Source organism: Ostrinia furnacalis, unplaced genomic scaffold (assembly GCF_004193835.3).
Source record: "Ostrinia furnacalis isolate ACB-3 unplaced genomic scaffold, ASM419383v2 OfSCF1896, whole genome shotgun sequence".
In the NCBI taxonomy this organism is placed as follows: domain Eukaryota; kingdom Metazoa; phylum Arthropoda; class Insecta; order Lepidoptera; family Crambidae; genus Ostrinia; species Ostrinia furnacalis.
The window spans coordinates 190,535-211,035 of NW_021132135.1; the positions used below are offsets into that span (position 1 = coordinate 190,535).

Consider the following 20,501-nt stretch of genomic DNA (forward strand, 5'->3'; position numbering starts at 1 on the left):
TCGTGACTGTCGTGACCCATAGACCACTTTTATGACAGAACATCACTACATTGCAGAGTAGCCAACATGAAGATGTGAGATCAAGAACCATATCCGTATCCGATATTATTCGAAGTATATAAACTTCATTGTTTTATAAAGAAAAAAATAATGTAATCCTTGATAATTATATCTCTATGAAATGAATATTGAGTTTAAAAAATCTTATACTTTATTTAGAAATAACAATACAAATTATAGGAAGTTCAACTGATTGGTACTACAACACAAAATGGCTGCCGCCCCGTAGAACCAAGTGACTTTTCAGTGTGATTAATTTACCTTTCAGCGATAGCTTCAGATATTCTTGAATAAAGTATGCTGTGATTTTGTCTTACTGTAAAATAATGTTATTTTGATTTGCACTTGCAAGTGGCTTATCGGTTTCAGCCTTTATGATTGATAGTATAAAAATTCAATAATTACAAGGTATGAAACAACATGGCGGATTGAATCAACCAATGAGAAGCCAGCATCTAAGCGTTTTAGAATTGCATGTACTCACATTTCGCGTCATTTCATTTTTGGTGCCTTCTTTCTTTTGATAAAATTCAGTGCCTAATTTCTTATCAGTGATTGGATTTGTTTAGTTATAATTAGCGTGTGAAACGTACAGACTCCTTCGATATATGGTTGTGTTTCGTTCAGTGTCTCAACTAGCGTCGATAACCGCTGGGAACATGACTGCGTTGGATTTAGGATGAACTGAAATGCAATTCAATCGTTTTGTTTTTGTAAACAAGACTATGTTTTTGTGGTACACGTGCGAATCGGTATATAATTGACAGTTGTTCTTGATGATGTCGGGTAGGGGGACGAAGAAACGCGGGAGGCCCCCGAAATCGGGAACTTTTGAAAAGAATAGAAAATTTCAATATCATTTGTTGAAAAAACCGAAATATTTGCAAAATCAAAATGTGGGATCTGCATCAGTAGTAAGTACACCATCAGCTTCGAGAGCGTCATCGCCGCAAGGAAGCGATATAAGCAAACGAAGTACAAGAAAACTACGAGGTGGGAAAACTCACAAAAGTAAGCGAGGCGGTTTGTCTAGTGCATACTCGCGCCGAGGATATAATCCTCAAGCTGCAGATTACCACGAGTCTGAATACCATTATGGGTCTGACTTCGGAGATGACAGCGACAAGTCAGAACCCGAAGAAGATCGCGGAAGTGAGAGTTCTGAAGAAAGTGCTGGAGATGGTGCAGCCAGTGACAGTGATTTTTCAGTCAGCAGTTTTAGTACGTCTGGAGGTACTCCAAGAAAGGTTGTTTCTAATGCCTTACGTGCTCCTAGTCCTGATCCACTATGGCTTCAGGAAGAACGACAGATTCCCCGATTGGAAATTCCATCTTCCTCAGATGATTTGATCATCCCTCAAACTTTAGTGCTACAAGTAGTTAGCATATATGAAGTGCTTCGGCACTTTAGACATCTTGTGAGATTGTCTCCATTTCGGATTGAAGATCTATGTGCAGCTATAAGTTGTGAAGATCAGAGCAATTTGCTAATTGAAGTTCATATAATGCTCTTGAAAGCTTTATTGAGAGAAGAGGATGCCCAACAGACACATTTCGGTCCCTTGGACCATAAAGATAGTGTTAACATAACTTTATTTTTATTGGATGTTATGACATGGCCTGAGGTCCTTAGGATTTATGTTGAAAGTGACAAGTCATTTGACCAGAAAGTTGTTAAAATTGTAAATTCCTGTGAATATCCTTTTACATCTGTAGAAGATAGAGTGGTGGTGCTGCAATTCTTGTGCAATCAATTTCTAATTACCAACCCAGTTCGAGATGATCTTCTAAGTGAAGGTAAGCGGATACATACAATATTATTTATTACTGTTTGTGATAATGTGAGCTATAGAGCTATGTTTTGTACACTTGTCTAGTAGGTAGCTGGAGTATCAAACTTATGCAATATCGACTATTAAATACTATTTAATATATGTATAATCTTATCAGACCATTTATAGCACTTTATTGTTGGTTGTAAGCCTCGCATAAACTGTAGGATTAATTTGACAAAAAGTATAATAGAATTATATTACTAACCCTGAGTTGCTCCATTTTACATTAACTATCACATACATAAAAAATCTTATGCTGAGTTGCATCACCTTAACTATAACTGTGGGTCTAGACTAGTGGCACTTTTTGATGTAATCGAAAATCTAATCTGTTGATACTGTCCTAAAAACTGACACATTGTGCAACTTGTTGAGGGGGGCTGGTGTTTATGTACAGACTTTGCTGTTGTTTTTGTTGTTGACTTGACATTTTTTATAATTAAAGTAAGATGGTGCAACCCAGGGTAAAGCCGGGTTGACACGATAAGAGTCAGTTCGGACCGAGTGGTCTCAGATTACTACTCGGACGCTACTCGTATCGTGTAAACATGTAATCCGAGCGCACTCGTACGAATGTACTATGACAGAGTGGACTAGGACGCTGCTCTATTTTTTCTATCACTCGGATCTGAGCTCAGACAATTTTAATTAAAAATAATGGCGGCGTCAAGGAAAAAGTGGTCGGAACGTGATACTGTCAGGTTCGTGGAACTGTATGAAGAAGAAGAAGTGCTGTGGAACGTGAGACTTAAAGAGTATAAAATCAAAGATGCCCGAAATGCCGCTATTGAGCGCATTATATTGTTCAATTCTTTTATTAACAACAACTGTGATACCTTGCAACAGCAGATCAGTCTGTTCCATGTTGAACAGATCAGTGTTTTCCGAGAGTTGACACAAAATTGGTGCAAAATTGAATGAGCTTTGATAAGAGTACACTATGAACGTGTAAAGTTAAACCACTATAGGAGTACACTCGTATGACGCTGACTCGTACGAGTGTACTCGGACGTGACTCGGTCCGAGCTGTCTCGTAACGTGTCAACCCGGCTTAAGTGTTGCTAAGTTAGTACACCAGCTTACTGAGATTTTATTTATTTTTGTTTAGGAAAAAGTATTTTAGCCCCCTTATTAATAAAAAGTTACACTAGGGATGAACACTGGATTAAAATGACATTTCCATACTAAATGACAATTTAAACGGAGTTCAACTAGGGTGTAACTTTTGTTAATAAGGGGATAGATGAAGTCCTTCCCAAAGTACTACTACTTTCCCCTCATAAGTACCTAGTTCCCAAAATGAGTTACACAAGCAAAATATTCCTCACCATAGTGAATTTACTTCAATTTACCTAGATTATTTATAAATTAAGCAAGTTGAATACTGTTCCTGAGCCAATGTTATTATAATAATATTACACAAATACACCTGCTAATGTTATCCTGAAGGACCTTTGCCGACAGTAATCATCTAGTAATTTTATTCAGAAAGTCTATTTTCTAAAACTAATCCCATTAAAGTTGCATAGACATGTATGTATTTATGCTCTATAATTCGCACTTCAATTAGTCTATCGCATGTTCGCGGTGCGCACTCGTTTTGCTGTATTCTATAACGCGTATACAACCTTAAAAAAAGCGTGTTAAAAACGAACCTACGCGGCGAAAAAAACGCCAATCTCTGAAATAAATTAAAATCTGTGTATTCACATAAGAGTTAGCAAACAGAATTGGACTATTTAAGCTGTTTATTTTTACTATTTACATTTAAATGTACAATAATAATGAAACGTATGCCGCCGGCCCTAGGTGTCAGAGGGGAATGATATGAGTGCCAATCAAATTCCACCCTTTCCTTTTTATATAAACCAGACAGTGAGCAGATTAGTTTCACTCTTTTGCTAACATGTTTATCAATGTCAGACGTAACATAAATGTAGGTATTGTGCATAGGTGCCCTTTTTCACGTTTAATTGTGCTACATGTAATTCATATTTTTTATTTACTTTGTGATGTCCTATTAATTTTTGTTTCATATTATTATATTGCAGTTCCTATTCATTATGACGATCACTGCCGGGTATGTCATCGTCTTGGAGATTTACTATGTTGTGAAACTTGCCCTGCGGTATACCACCTGGAGTGTGTTGATCCACCATTGGTAAACGTCCCATCCGAAGATTGGCAGTGTGCGCTTTGTAAACAACATAAAACTGTTGGCGTCACTGACTGTCTACCTGATGCTGAGAAACAAGGTTTATTATGCCGACACGAGCATCTTGGTTTCGATAGACATGGGCGCAAGTACTGGTTTATTGCGCGTCGAATATTCGTGTAAGTAATAATAATTTTAAAATGTTTTTAACTGTAAGCTGATATTTTTTGGTTTCTCCCACCAGTGACACCACGGTAGATGTAGTATCTGTACGTTTGTAATTACGTAATTATATTTTGTATACCAATATTTTCTTTCTCTTGTTATAGGGAATCTGAAAACGGCGAAGTCTGGTATTACACTACGCCACAGCAGTTAGAGGAGCTTTTAAATATTTTAGATGCTGATGAAATGGAAACTCCATTAGTAAGAGAGCTATTAGAAATGAAACAAGAAATAGTAAGACAGATGGATATAACAGAACGCCTGACAAATCAATCGAAAGGTAACCGTAAGTCTTATTTAGAAGTAGAAAATAATAATATCTTAAAACAAAGAAGACTTCGAGAAAGAGAAAAACAAAATGATCCATCAATAGGTTTAAAAATTGATGATGATAAAATTGATAATGATTCATCCCCTATGCCCGATGGAGATGTAATGAATGAAGTAACCATTTCTACTGAGGACCCACAAGATGATGACGACACTGAAATAGATGATGAAGATGATAACATTAAAAGAGTACGGAAAAATAAATCGGCGACATATAAAAAGAATGATGAAGGTAAGTGAATTATTCGGATAATTTTATTTATTTTTATTAACTTATAATAACTATGATTCGTTATTCATTCAGTCATTAATAATTTTAAATTAATTTCATATATTTTTCAGTAACAGAAAGAGTGACACGTCTGAAATCAAATCAAATATCTAATGGAACTTACTTATTCAAATTGGGTAACGAAAATACGTTTAAAAATTATATAAACCAGTACAGCAGCAACCCTTTAGCATTGAATAAGCCTCAAAGAAACGAAGAAAGGGATAAAAAACGGTATATGTCCCATAAATTTTCTTTATCATCTGGACAAGAATTCAAATGGATTGGTTTACTAAATGGTATGCTTCTTTTTATTTTCTTTTGTTATTTCTTTTAGAATTTTAGATGAATTATTAATTTTTAACTTAATTTCAGCTACAAAACCATTATTGGTAGCAACTCTAAGGCAGACATTATTACAATTAGAGTCAAATATAGTGGTGCAATTTATGCATCCAAATTGGTCTTTGCTCCGGAAGCCCTGGGTGCAAGCTGTACAACTGTGTCAAGCTCCGCGAGATTTTTCAAGAGCTTTATGTGTACTTCAGGTATGTTGTTATTTAATGTTGTATTTTTGAAATTAATTATTTCTCATTCCTCATAATATCAATAATTCATAATAGTACGAGAGCCCACGACCAAAACCATGTGTCATAGCAATACGGCAAAAACCCTATAAAATCGTTAGATTGTATGATTCTGAACCCGACTAGGTGTGTAGTAACGGTCGAAAGTGTAGCAACTGAGTGGGAGGCCATTTCTGCTGTGTCAAAAAAAAAAGACAGTCGGTATTATAGCAATACGTCTGATAGTGAAAATGTACATAGATTTTATAATTGTATTACGAAAAAGTTTGTTTTCAGACATTTTGCGCGTAGCATATAGCCTGTGCGCATTTTTGAAAATGTCAACAATTTTAGCCGACCTGTATCATAGCAATACGGATAATTATTTTTTTTAACTTTTCGTATTGCTGCCATGATTACCAAAAACCTGTTTTCAGACACTTTAAGTGTATCAAAAAGTTGTATGATAGAGAAGGTGCTACACTTAATTTGTCTGATATAAATTTTTTGCACATGTGGACAACTTATTTTATTATGTCCAACAATTTTCAGACATATTGCTATGATACCGATCGGTAAAATTTGTTAACATTTTCAAAACGGTCTCAAAATTTAATGTGTTCACATTTTCGTCTGAAAATTGTTTTGTTCGCATCAAATAACCAAAATTTACTAATAAAAAAGATTTTCAGACGTATTGCTAAGAGAATTTTTTTTTTGTCTCATTTTTAATTTTTTTAAGTGATTTTACGGGTTTGCGCTACACCACTAACGTCTGAAAATAATGTTTCCGGTATCTCAGAACTATCATTCAACTACAGTCTGCAAATCAGACATATTGCTATGATGCAGTTCGGTAAAATTCTTTGACAATTTTGAAAATTCGGCCAGATCAAACGCTACGCGGAAAATGTCTGATATTGGTATTTTCGAGTTCAGGATAATCGTATCTATCGATTTGATGCGGTTTTGGCCGTATTGCTATGAGACAAAAATTTTGGTCGTGGGCTCTCGTACTATAATGTATCAAGGTTTACAATACATTAACTTTAAAATATTTTGGTAATTTTCAGGCATGTATTAAAAGTGTAGTGTGGGTCCCAGCTTGGCATGAACAACTGGGTCATGTAAGACTCATCCGAACGACCGCTGCAGATCGCGAGGAACGCAAAAAGCTAGATAAAAGAGAAAAGAAGGAAAGAGATGAAGAAGAAGAGAGATATAGAACGGCTTATAATTTCGTGAAATATTCCTTAGGACTTCGCCATCAGGTAAATTATTAACAAAATCAACAAGGTTATCTTAACTTTTTTGTCTCTTGTTTGTTTAGATCGTGACTATTATCATATTTTTTTTTGTTGTTTATTTTCATTATAACATTTCAGGCATGGAAACAAAAGGGTGAAGAATACAGAATCCATGGGCAATGGGGGTGGTTGTGGAATTCTACCACAAGGAAGTTTAAAAAACAAAATACCAATGTGAAACTAAGCCTTATGAGTGGTCCTGCCAAAATAGCAGTTAGAGTTCGAGAAGGAAATGTGATAAAAGTGTTAGCTGTTGAGCCCAACACATATGAATATTTAATTTCTGATAATAAAAGCTCTGAAAAAGATGTATCAGAAAAACGTAAGTAGTCAATAAAATATTATTAAGTTATGCACCCAGACCTATATTTTTACTTAAAATCAATAAAAGTCAGTTTTAAGTTATCTAAGTCACTTATTAATTTATTCTTTTTAGTGCCTCCATCTATGCGCAATTTAATTATTGAAAAAGAAGATGATGACTTTGAAGAAATAGATGTTGAAAAGGCGTTGAGTTCCTCAATAAGAAGATATTATCCTAAAATAGCTAGGAAATCGAAGCTGGATGATTTTCTTACACGACGGACATATTTGAAATTTATGGAAGAAAAGAAAATTTCTAACTTGTTGACCAAAGTAAAAAAAGAAGATTCAGATATCAAAAATGAAGAAGACAAAAATATTGATGTCGAAAATGATGAGCCTGATGCGGATATGTCTTCGGTCTGCGACATTAGTAATGATAAAAAGCCTCCTAGCGATGCTACATCCAAGACCGTAGATGCACTCAGAGAGCAATATCAAAAATTGGCACTGTTGACTAAACATTACAAGTGCTATTCTTCCAGTTGTAATAAAGTGGATCCATCAGCCTTGCTGCAAAGCTCGGGTATAAAAGTAAATTGTTACTCACCTTTATGTATAAAAAAGACAAAACTTTTAAGTGAACTTTTGATCATAATCAAAAGTGGTACTACCAATTCGACTGGACTGATCAATACTAAAGAGAACAATAAAATGTCAATACTGGAACAATGTCTGCTAGGAAAAAGTGCTACATCCGCGACCAATTCAGAGGAAAATATATTGTCCGACTTATTATCAGCGGTGGCATGTGCACAGGAATGTGATAATAAAAACACAGACTGTTTCGTCAAAAGAAAATTGAGTGGAGAGTGTGATGTGACAGTGAAGGCAGAGAAAGATGACGAGTCTTTAGGCATTTTAAAATCTGAAAGTACATTGGAAGAATCTGCAGTTCCAGCTGTAGGAAATGAAATGGACATAGACATTACATCCAGTAACAATGAAGACAATGAAGTTGAAATAGGTCCATTGAAGGAATTAACTGATGGAGATCAACAATCCGACAACACCCTTGTTGACATTGAGTCTGAGAAAACTCGACCTCCAATACCAAAATTGAAAATCACAAGAGGAAGATCTTCCAAATCTTCAAATAATGCAGCTAATGTTACAAATACTGGAGAAACCAAGGATCCATCATATAAATGTTCACTGACGTCAGCTAAAAATGAGAATAAAGCCAAATATCGTGCCACTGTCAATAGACGATTTGGGCTTCTAAGGCCAAAAAGGGATGACAAGTCTATAAAAGAAGAAAAAACAGAAAGTGGCTTGGTACGAATTTATTCAACAGAAAGTCCTTGCGGTAAAGTGTATCTTAAAAGAGTTCAAACATCTGCTGTAGAAAAGAAAAAGAAGAGAACTCCCGTAAAGTATCCACTTTGTTCCACATTCCATACACGTAGTAAGGCGAAAACTATTATGGTTTTACCGCATCATGAGCTAAAACGTCTTTGTAGGCAAGCAGGACACAATGCCGTAACTGGTTTCAGTCATAACGCCAAGCCGAACCAAGCAGTTTGGCCATATCCTTGTGCGCGACCTCTGTTTAAAACTTGCTGGCTGTACCGCACCGTAAACCTGCAGTGGCTAGCGAGTGCCGCATTACAACTGCGTATAATGTTTGCATGTTTACGGTGGGACGATATGGCTGCTAAACCAACCACCGCTGACGGAAAACATCAATTGACTACAGATACTGAAATAGTGTCTTTGGAGCTGCTGAAACATCGTCATATTGGTCAGTTTTCTGAGAGAACGCAATATTTGCGAAGGCGTGTAGTTATACCTCTGGAATTGCCCAAGACGGTACGCGAAGTCACGTCAATTCGAAGCGGATTGAGGAAACGGAAACGAGCAGAATCTCCTCAAAATACAGAACCACAGGTGAGCTGAACTCATATTTATCGTTATTTTCAGATTTAGTGAAATAGTTCATTAATTATAAACTAAATCAGTGTTTTTCAACCTTTTTCATGACACGACCCCCCTAGTATGAAAAAATATTGGTACGAATACTTCAATCCATAAAACATTTTAATGCATTTGCATAATTAGATTTCGGATAAATCTGTCTTTCTATCTAATGATTTTTTACTGAGGTAGTTTTTACGACCTCTCGCGATCCCCCTATAGAGGCTTCGGTCGGGTCGCGACCCCAAAACACTGAACTAAATTATTCAGTCGATAGGCAGAAGTCGGCAGGCACTATAGTGGAGGAGGCCCATAGTCCAGCAGTGGACTGTAAAGGGCTGTTGATAATGATGATGACACTAAGTGCGAGCTAGGCAGGCAAAGTCCACTGACACGCTTCATCGGCAGGTGTCGGAGGAATGGGTGGACGAGGACAAGCTGGAGCTGTGGGAGGTGCGGCAGTACGGCGAGCGCACGGAGCGCGCCACGCCCGTCACGCGCACGTCCACCGGCAAGCTGCCGGCGCGCGCCGCCGCCGACCTCAAGGACAAGATGGAGCAGCAGCTGCGCGAGCAGCGCGCCGCGCACCAGCAGAAGCGCGCGCAGGAGGTGGCGCAAGGTTCGATGTGCACTCGATATTATTATTGTTTTTACTTCTAAAGTTGCATAATGTATTACATTTATTTTTTACTTCTAAAATTGCTTTATTGTAATTACATTCACAATCAATTTTAACGGAACTGCGATATTCTGAGTTCTGTATATTTTGGGGTCGTTTAATTGACCACGTCCACTAGAAACTTTCGAAGGAAAGAAGACGTATGAATTGTGAACTCCTTTGATGACGTGAATTTTAATATCTACTTTTTTATTTCAACAGATAAATCTAAACCGGCCACACCTAATCAAAATTCAGGCAAGAGCACGCTGACCTCCCTGTTGACCACCAATTCTAACACACCCACGGGCCAAAAAACGGTCATCGGAACTCGAAGAATTATTATGACCAAAGGGGCCGACGGTTCAACGAGAGTCATAACGCAACCGATGGTCAACAAGTCCAGCGCTGACAACGCGGCGGCTAAAACTCCCGGAGCTCCGCAGAAGGACGGCCCGCAGAAAGTTCAAATAATTCGGGCTCCCGACGGAAAAATCACCGTCCGGGGCCTGTTAGCGGGGCAGCAGCTCATTCAAATGGCCGACGGGAGGCTGCACGTCGTCATGGCCGGTCAGCAGGGCATCACCGGTCAACTGGTGGCGGCGTCGCCCGCCGCGAAAACGATAGAGTCCGTCAACGAGAAAGACGACCGAGGTCAAAACAAGGCCGCGAACGACGACGGCAAACCGGCCTCGCCCCGGGTGACGGCCCCGCCCGCGCAACAGATCGTACTCCAGGGCAACCGTCAGATCGTCGTGCAGCCGTCGTCGCAGGTGGTGATGCAGCAGCCGCAGCAGGTGGTCGTGCAGTCGCCGCAGCAGGTGGTGGTGCAGGCGGGCTCGCGGCCGGCGCTGCAGCCGCGCATGCCGGCGCTGCAGACGGTGCTGGTGCAGGGCCAGATCCTGCAGCGCCAGGCCGCGCCCGCGCCGCGCGCCGCCCCGCGCCCGCCGCCGCGCCCCCGCGCCGCCTCCACGCAGCAGATCGTCGTCAACAACCCGGCGCTCGTGCAGCAGATCGCCGCCGGGAAGATTCAGCTGGCGACCGTCAACGGGCAGCAGGTGTTGATTCGGCCGACCGGCAACAATCAGGCGCAGATCGTCGCGCACATCGGCCAGAGCGCGCCCGCCGCGGCCGCTCCCGCCGTGGCGATGCCGAGGCCGGAGCCGCCCGCCCCTCCGCAGCCTCCACAGCCTCAACCGCAGCAGGAGCAGCAGTTGACCGAAGATGAAATCGTTGAAAAACGCCTTCTGGTCGGTCAACCCCCTGGCACTGTCATTAAAACTGTCACAGCTCAGGTAATTGGAAAACTTAATTATCTTTGTTTATTATAACGTTAGGCTTGTGTACTTTTATCAGTGTTAAGATGATAAACTTTCAACAGGTAATGCAAACCAGCAGCGGGCCCAGTATCGTCCTTCAAGGACTGCACGGGTATTCTCTAACGCCTCAACAGTTGGCACTTGTACAACACCAAGTAAAGCAACAGCTTCTTAAAGGTTGGTAAAAAATGTTATTTTTGCTCTTTGTTGATAAAAAGCAGATATTGCACGCGCTGAGGCTACACATAAACAGTCGCCGCCAATAACTGCTTGCAAAAATATCAAATCTAATACAGGCAGGGTTCGAAATTATCAAGATCAGACGCTTCATGATAATAATCAGATAATTATCAACATTATAAGACACATTTGTCATATTGTTTTAAATAAGAAATGTTACTTTATGTTTTTAGCTGCAGATCGTTGTCAAGTTATCCATCGCTAGTCGCATAAAGGTTGGAAAATAGATAAATCGCTCACCTAGCAGTATAATGGCACATTTACAAAAAAAGGGAAATTGAGTTTTTACGGCCTAAGTGTTTAAGAGTGTATAATTTATAAAGTGGTAAAACGGCACGGTGTTAGTTTTACTATTTGTCGAGAGAGGGTGTTTAGTGTCATTGTACCACTTGCTACGTTCCCCCCGCTTCCGCGCATAACAACGGCTTATTTTTCAGTTGTGCGGGGCGCTCCGCGAGGTGCAATCGCTTCTAAATCTGTGTTGGCATAAGTGGCAAATGTGACATTTTATTAACTTAGTAAGTTAGTAGAAAAACGGTACATTTGACAAGAGAAGATACGTCATGATTAAACTTTATTTTATTTGCTATAGTTTGATTGTTATATTTGACCACAATCGCACCTGATGTTAAGTGGGATGCAGTCTAGGATGGTACATATCTGCCCTGTAAGTGCTTATTCACTCTCGCCTTGAAGAGGCCCGGATTATAGTTTTCGGGAAAGACAGCAGCAGGCAACGAATTCCAGTCCCTAGCTGTTCGCATTATAAAAGAGTCATCGAAACGCTTAGTGCGCGCTGGTGGAATGTCAACAATATAGGGATGGTACACCTGCGTCTGGTTCCCTAGAAGAAGGCTGGTGGAATTAATTCGTGTAATTCTTTCGCACATTCTCCGAAGTGTAGCCTGTAGAAAACCGATAGGGATGCTTCCTTACGGCGATGGTCAAGTTCCTGGAGCGCCGCTTCAACAAGGCTGTCGATAAGTCTTCTGGCACGCCTTTCCACCGAATCCAAAGCAGCCAAATGTTTCTTGGCAGAGCCGTCCCAGAGGTGGCAGCAGTATTCCATGCAAGGTCGGATCTGTGCTTTATAAAGCTGCAGCCTTTGCTTCTTGGAGAAGTACTGCCTTGCCCTCGAGAGGATACCAAGTTTTTTGGCAGCAGTTTTCGCTATGGATTCGATGTACTCGCCAAAGTTCAGCTTGCTGGACATTTCAATACCCAAGAGTTGCAGTCGCTCGGTGATTTTGACAGGCACACCTCGGAATGTTGGAGCCATAAGAAATGGACTTCGTTTTGCGGAGAACAGACACGCCTGTGTTTTTGACGCGTTAAATTGGACCAGGTTGGCATCGCCCCAATCAGAGACATCCTGAAGGGCCAAATTTAAGCGTTAGGCTTTCTTCAGATTGCGAGTGTCCGGTGAGTCGCGCGTTCGAGCATCAGCCCTTGCCAGAAACGCTGACTGCTTACACGCTTCAGCATGACGGCAATCAGCATCGAACCAAGGGCGAGCTTTGCTACCTGAGGCGACGTCTGAGTAAGGAATGAAGAATTCCATACCCAGGCGTATAACTTCTGTTATGGCATCGGCCCAACTCGTTAGGTCTCGAGAAGAAAAGCATGCCGGCCTCCAAGGGAAAGATGCGAAAAACTGACGCATCTCGTCCCAATCTGCCGACTTGTATCGCCATACTCGTCTTACTCGACAAGGGCCACGATCAGATGGGGAGTATGTCGATACAGTTTTCACCAGGCAGTGGTCAGAAGTTCCAAGAGGAGCAGTAACCAGGATGGAATATCTGTCTGGACCAGATGTCAGCAGAAAGTCAAGGCAGTTGGCTGTGTGAGTGTCGACGTCCGGGACCCTGGTTGCACAGTCTATCAATTGGGAGAGATCCAGCGTCAGAGCGAGTTTACGTGCCTCTCTCCCAGCGTGGTCGGTTACCTGGTATGGAAAGAGCCATTCCTGATGGTTATATAATTATAATATTTTAGTTAAACTTTTTATTGTATGTTGATTTCAAATAAAAACTTTTGTTTTCTATCAACCTGTCTTTATTTCTAGTTTTCACATCCTGTTTAATTATGGCTTTGGGGCATATATGACATTTTTGGAAGTTGTCAAAAAGTATAACGGCACAATTGCATGGTTCTTCTTCTTCTTTGACTGCTATGAAGTAACTCCTGGAAACCTGAAGTGGATTTTTTTATCCCTAAGTATCTATTAAGGTCTATACTAGTTGCTAAAACCATAAAATCCATGATAAAATGTAAAATGAACTCATAACTTCGTTTCAAACATTTGTAAAATCTTTGACCCTCATTTCTGTAAAACAAGAAAAAAGTAGATGTGTCATTATACTGCTAGGTGAGCGAAATATTTTGACGCTAGGTAACTAGTGATCATTGTGGAGCTAAATAGATAGGTTTTATAACTATCTATGTTGATTAACTTCGAATACAGTTCATTTTCACGAGCGCATTTTTTTGTTATTATCAACCGATAATTATTATCCACTTGTTATTATCACGATAATTATCTTTATCCTTTCGAACCCTGAATACAGGTTGCTCTAACCACACATGCTGCAATATGACTAACTTTCAGCTACCTATTGTATTGGAAACGATTTCCATGTCATCCTACTAATATTATAAATGCGAAAGTTTGTGTGGATGTCTGGATGTTTGTTACTCTTTCACGCAAAAACTACTGAACGGATTTTGATGAGACTTCACAGTATTATTGTTTATAACCCAGAATAACATATAGGCTATAATTTATGACGATCTGTGACAAACGAAATTTCACGAGGGTGAAGCCGCGGGCAAAAGCTATCTTCAGTAAACAACGTGTAACTTACATTTACTGTTGATTTTGGAGCGAAAGATGTATGGACGTATAACGATGTCTTGCAGCACAAGAATCGACCGGCAAGCAAGGAATGCTGGGCCCCAGGAAAATGTATTTGGCGGTCCAGCCCGCGCCCGCCGCGCCGCCGCTGCTCGCGCCCGTCGCGCCGCAGCCGCTGCAGCCCATGCCGGTGCCCCAGCAGGTAATATATTACTACTAGCTTGCCGACCCACTTTCCATATAATATTATAATTATCTCAGATTGTAAAATGTCTTTCCTAATGTCCTATTATTTACTTTATCGATATATAGATCGGAAAGGGGAAATGATTTTTGTAAAATAAAAAAATGTTATTTGCGAAATTGCTCCATACAGTTGAATTTCATTTACGATAACGCATAACGTGGAACACAAATCAGTGTGCCTTCCGTAAATAATAAACTGAAAAGCCTGATCGACAAAAACATTACTTATGTAATGAATTAAAGACTGCTATATTTTTACACTTATTTCCGAGTATAATATTACAGTGTTAAGTCGTCTAATTAGCGCGCGAGCGTTGAACGTTACTTGATTTTACGTCACAACAAACGCACATTAAAGGTCATTTCTCCTTTATATTTAGGGACAAGAATTTACACATAGATAGCAATGTTAGTTTATATCTAGGTAGAATTTAGAGGGTACTAGACACCGATAGTATTTTATTTTATAACACAAAATTGTGATATTACCAATATTATTGATTATTCATCATTTCAGTATAAAAGTAAAGATATTTTCCTAGTATAGTCAATAAGACTAGTGGTGTCACGTACCCTTCATTGTACACGTTAGTAGAATAGAGACCATAAAGGATTCTCTATATTCTACAAACTATTAGGTACATAATACTTTACACACCATAGTGCCGGGAACCGAACCGCGCCTTATAGACGCTTCTGTAATAAACACCATTTCAGCATAACGCTGGTGGGTGACAACCAACCAAGGGCTTTTTCGACCTATGGTCCCGCACTATCGTGTTTACAACTAAAGTAACTATTAGCTGGCTAATCTGCAGTATTTATGTTATTACTTTATGTAAGAATCAATGATTTACCAGCTAATTTAAAGATGTCAAGATTCCTTCTAGGTATGCAAGTACTCTTTATTTTATGATCGTTTGTTCTCAATCCTTTTGATTAAAGTAAAATGATACGCTTCTACATGATCGTTCCTTTTAGTCAAACCGACGCTGTATAATATCTCCGTTTTTAACTGACTTCAAAATAGGTGAAATTCAGTTACGAAACAGATCACTCTATTATCATAGATGAAACTATTTACGGTAACCTAAATTCGTGAAAATATTATTTTGTGAATAAATTCATTACCATTCTAGCTTTGATAATAAATCCATAAATTAGATTTTAAAAAGACAAAAAGCCTTTCATTTATCTTTACAAAGGGATTATTACTCGGTCTGATAGTTATAAAAATTGGAATAGAATAATATTTGCGCAAAACTGCAAATATACACCTGTAGTGCAAAATAACTATAACGTCATTAAAATTAATTTAGGTAAATATTTAAATAATGTAAATTAAACCAAAGATTAAGTACTTGTGTAAATTATTTAGAACATAATAGTGTGTATTAATGTGACTTTCTTACAATATTGGTTTATTTATTTATACTAAATACGTAAGTAATAAAAGTAACAGTAAATAAGCATAACTATTGGCACACGGGCTATGTTTCTATAACATATTGGGAAGATTATTTTCTAAAGTGAAACCTAGAGGCTTCTTTAAATAATTTTATTCATTATAATGTTTTAAATAATTAGCATTTCAATCAAATAGCGCCTATAATACACGCATTTTGTATATGACATAATATATGTTAATTATTTAGTTCCTAATATTTTTTAATTAATGCTTTAAGTGGTTTTTTTCCTTATAAATGGTGATATATTTTGTATATTACTTTCAGCTAATTGAATAATGATGTCACTTAACTTTCACTGTTTCGAGTAAATAAGTGATCTATATGATTTATTTCTATTCAAGTAATAAAATCTATATGTCTTCCTTATTCAAAGCCGTGGAAGTTACTAGAATTTAACCCTTACTGGCCTGTAACTAAATTCAATATGTTATGTGTAGCATTATGGTATTTGTAGAATCGTCCATTTTACATATTGACTTAATATTTAGCCATAGGGTATGTAACGAATGCAAATTTAAAGAAAAAATAATAGCTGACACTTTTACTTAAAATACAAGGTACCTCTTATTCATTTCAGGTATTCTTTAAGGAACTTTTGAAGGAACCGAGAAACTCGTACAATTTTGTAAAATGGGTGCTTTTACAAAGACTTGATATTTAGCTTAAAATATAGTTTTAATGGTCAAATTTACTTACTTTTTGACTACCGATACATAAATTGCTCATACACCACCTGTTAACAACTGTGTAACTGTTTATAACAAACTAAAGCGTCGTAACACGTAATTTATAATTGAATCGTGCAATATAAACTAGAATAAAAAAATATTATCAATATTGACTTTTATTTCACCATTCCTGTTTATTTATGTAATTTTATTTTCATTTCATATTTTTCTTACAAACGTTTTGTGGGGGTGTATGGGCAATTATTTCTCTTAAATAATATAAGTATGAGGACAAAATAATGTAATAATTACGTACATAATTATTCAGTACATAAGAATATCGTATATGTTATGTCACCACCTACATACTGATATATTCCCACAAACGATTATCTTCTCATTTTCATTTTTGTTTTTTTTTTACTCTTATTTTGACTTATTTTTAGTTTTCATTGAATTTAATTATTACATTATAAGCGTCATATAAAGGATCGGTATAGTAAGTAAATGCGGAACATAATCCAGAACATTTATTTTGACACATTGGGTGTCTCTTTTTCTATTTTAGGACGTTAGTGATGAAGATCAAAGCAAACGACAGCCTCTTTTGAACGGTGAAGAAAATGTCGCCGAAGCGGCTAGTCATAAAGAGGCCACCCCGTCTAAACCTGAAGATATTAAGGAAAATAACACCAAAACCGATATCGTGAATTCCAATCAGGAAGGAGTTCAAAGTAACAAGTTCGTACTCACGCCTGACTACATACAGCAAAGTACGTATGAAAAAACAAATTATTTTCATTCGTTAACTTTTATACACGTGTTCACGTTCATCTCTCTCAATTTCAGCCATCAAAAGCGTACTGAAACAGGACAATCTGAATCCTGAAATAGAAGAGAAGCTTCTGCAACAGCTCCGATACCACGAGAAACGCAACAAACCCGAACAGGTCGAGAGAGAGCCTCGGGCCGTGGCCGTCGTGGCCCGCTCGCCGTCGCCGCCGCCGCGCCGCCGCCCCACCTCCTCCCGCAACGACGACGACGACGAGTGGGTGGACAGCAGCCCGCGCAAGCGAGGCCGCGCGCGCCCGCCCACGCCGCCGCCGCCGCCGCGCCCGCCGCCCGCGCACGCGCCCGTCTCCGCGCAGGAGGAACGCCGTCGTGCCGTTTCCACACACTCTAGATTACAAATGTTACTCTTCAAACACAAAGAAATGCTCAAGAAAGATATCATTAAGAAAAGAGGACTTCTCGAAAAAGAACTTGGTGTTGAAATTCAGGTAGTATTTTCACCTATTAGTATAGTGGTAGTGTTGTATTCGCTTTGCGCAATATTGTTATGTGTGATTGATTATTGTTCTAGTGACTGAAGTGTAACTGAATTGTAACGATGACACCGATAAGATAAATTTATTTTTTAGCTCAATGTATTTTTGTAATGTTTACAGCAAAATTTTTGTGGAAGATACAATTAGACGTTTTCAGAAATCAACATTTTTGCAGTTGTAATCTGTTGAATATCGAGATTCAACTATAGTAATATACAGTCTGAATGACAAAAATTTTGTATAATGCGATAGAAGCAATTTATCCCAGTGTAGTATTATAATTTGTTACAGATGTACTAGTAAACTAACCATTTTCAGCCATGCCAATTTATTGGATTTCTACAGTTCAATACTTTTACAGTAGTAAAATACCAAGCACAATATTTCCACGACGATTACAATAAATGAAAGCACATTCATATCTGAAAATGTGACACATTGAAACCAATTAATGGAATGCTGAAATCTACAAGATTATTTTTTATATTAATACTATGTAATTATAATTGAAACGATATTTACATTTGTAAAACATCAGATTATATAGAAGTGTATGGGGAACTCTGCACGCGACTTTAACTAATACTTAGCAGGCTTTTCAATTACATATTGGTCTGCTTCTATTACAGAAAGAGTTATCGGCTGAACTAGCTCTTCGAACTCGAGCCGAGAGGAGTAAACAAGAAGAAGTGCGCACGGGTAAGCGGCGCACCGCGTCCAGTAGCGCACGCGACTCCACTCCTAAAGCAAACAAACGGTCTCTGAAGAAAGAGAAGCTACTTTGTATTTGCCGTACTCCTTATGACAATACCAAGTAAGTAGATATTAGTTAGCGGTTTGAAAAGAGGATTTTCACTTTAATATTGGCGAGAAATCTGATTATCTCTTTCAATGCTCTTATAAATAATTGTACTTTTTCTTTTAGGTTTTATGTTGGTTGTGAGCATTGCAGCAACTGGTTCCATGGTGATTGTGTCGGGGTGACAGAAGAAATGAGTAAGACTATGGAAGAATACGTTTGTCCAGATTGCCGAAGAGCGGAAGAAACACAGGAATTGTATTGTCTCTGCCGGCAACCGTACGATAATTCACAGTAAGTATATTAGGAATATGAGCTGCACCTTCGATTCACATTGCGATGATAAAGTATCTATAGTTGTTTCAACCACATCATTATTTATTTCAGGTTTTACATTTGTTGTGACCGATGTCAGGACTGGTTTCATGGTCGATGCGTTGGAATTTTACAATCGGAGGCTGACAATATTGACGAATATATTTGTCCTAATTGTCAAAAAAACAATTCAGTTAATTTTGCAAATATGAAAGAACTTACACCCAAAGACTTTGAAAATCTAAAGAGGCTTGTGAAACAAATACAGCTGCATAAAAATGCGTGGCCTTTTATGGAGCCTGTCGACCCGAGAGAAGCGCCTACTTATTATAAAGTAATCAAGGAACCTATGGGTAAGAATTTTTAAATAAGATTATTTAAAGTTTATTATTTTCTTTACTGAAATTGTATCAAATGCACTAATATAATAAATGCATTCAAAATAGAGTGTGCTCTTTATACCTTCGTAGTTATTTAAAGTACAAAATAATTACAAATTTAAAGATTTTTTTATATATTATAATAAATAATTTGTTTCATAATATAAAAAGGTTTACAATAATTAAAATATTGACCAAACTTCCTTTTAGGTAAAAATATACCTGTGCCAGGAAGGTGATATATTAAGTACTAATGCCAGTTATCATAATAAAATCATGTACATTTATTTGTTTTCTTTTCAGATTTACAAACAGTGGAAAGAAAAGTTAATGAACAGACTTACAGTACGTTAAGTGAATTTATTGGTGATATGACTAAAATATTTGATAATTGTCGATATTTTAACCCTAAAGACTCTGAATTCTATCGTTGTGCGGACGGTCTTGAAGCGTTTTTTGCACAAAAAATTAAATATTTTCGTGAAAAATTATTCGAATCTACTCAATGATAAGTGCCAGTGTATAGTGTCTATGTGAGAATAATTATGTGATTGAATCAAGTTTTCGGGACAATGATGATAGGAAATGAAATAGCCGAGGTTTTGTTCTAAATGATCTGTTACAACTGTAAATTGTAAACGATGTGATGAAATTTACAAAGAATTTTAATTTATGTAAAATATTACTAAGTTTCTATCTATCAAGATGTCAGACCTTGGACCATGTCAAGTATTTATTGTATTTATTACATGTTTGCATTCTTGTCCCATTTTAAGGCTGACTGTCTATCATTAGATACAGATTAAACTCCAAACAAGATAATTTATAAATGTATACTTGCAGTTTGTGAAATATTATGTTAGCTAATGTAACTTAGCGAGTTTAGTTGTTATAATAGTGCTTAGCATAAGATAAAAACTATTTGTATGTAAGTAATAAATTTTTAATATACATCTCGATGATGCTTATATACGTTTTTGTGGTAAAATATGAAGATGTGAGATGGACGCCCATGGCAGTGTGGTGCGTCGCTGCGGCCGCGATATGCCTGTTTGTTGTCGGCTTCCAACTTGCATCACCTGTGCCCTTTCTCCTAATATTGATCATCTCCGTTGTCTATTAAATAAGTGGGTTCAGCCCTTTCTCCTATTGAAGTGAATGTATGAAAATAATTTTTTGCTCATGTTTGTTAG

The 20,501-nt window shown here is 38.0% G+C and overlaps 1 protein-coding gene across 1 annotated transcript; it reads left to right on the forward strand.

Annotated features, from left to right (window-relative positions):
- Positions 1 to 198: 198 nt before the first annotated feature.
- On the forward strand, positions 199 to 20,236 carry E(bx) (nucleosome-remodeling factor subunit NURF301 E(bx)). Its single transcript, XM_028306185.1, has 18 exons — positions 199 to 1,857; positions 3,947 to 4,229; positions 4,380 to 4,837; positions 4,948 to 5,175; positions 5,252 to 5,424; positions 6,516 to 6,713; positions 6,828 to 7,071; positions 7,186 to 9,002; positions 9,438 to 9,648; positions 9,910 to 10,982; positions 11,069 to 11,183; positions 14,169 to 14,305; positions 17,055 to 17,259; positions 17,336 to 17,766; positions 18,444 to 18,628; positions 18,740 to 18,907; positions 19,001 to 19,281; positions 19,612 to 20,236. The coding sequence occupies exons 1-18, from the start codon at positions 837 to 839 to the stop codon at positions 19,815 to 19,817; spliced, it is 7,434 nt and encodes a 2,477-aa protein (XP_028161986.1). The 5' UTR covers positions 199 to 836; the 3' UTR covers positions 19,818 to 20,236.
- The last annotated feature ends 265 nt before the right edge of the window (positions 20,237 to 20,501 follow it).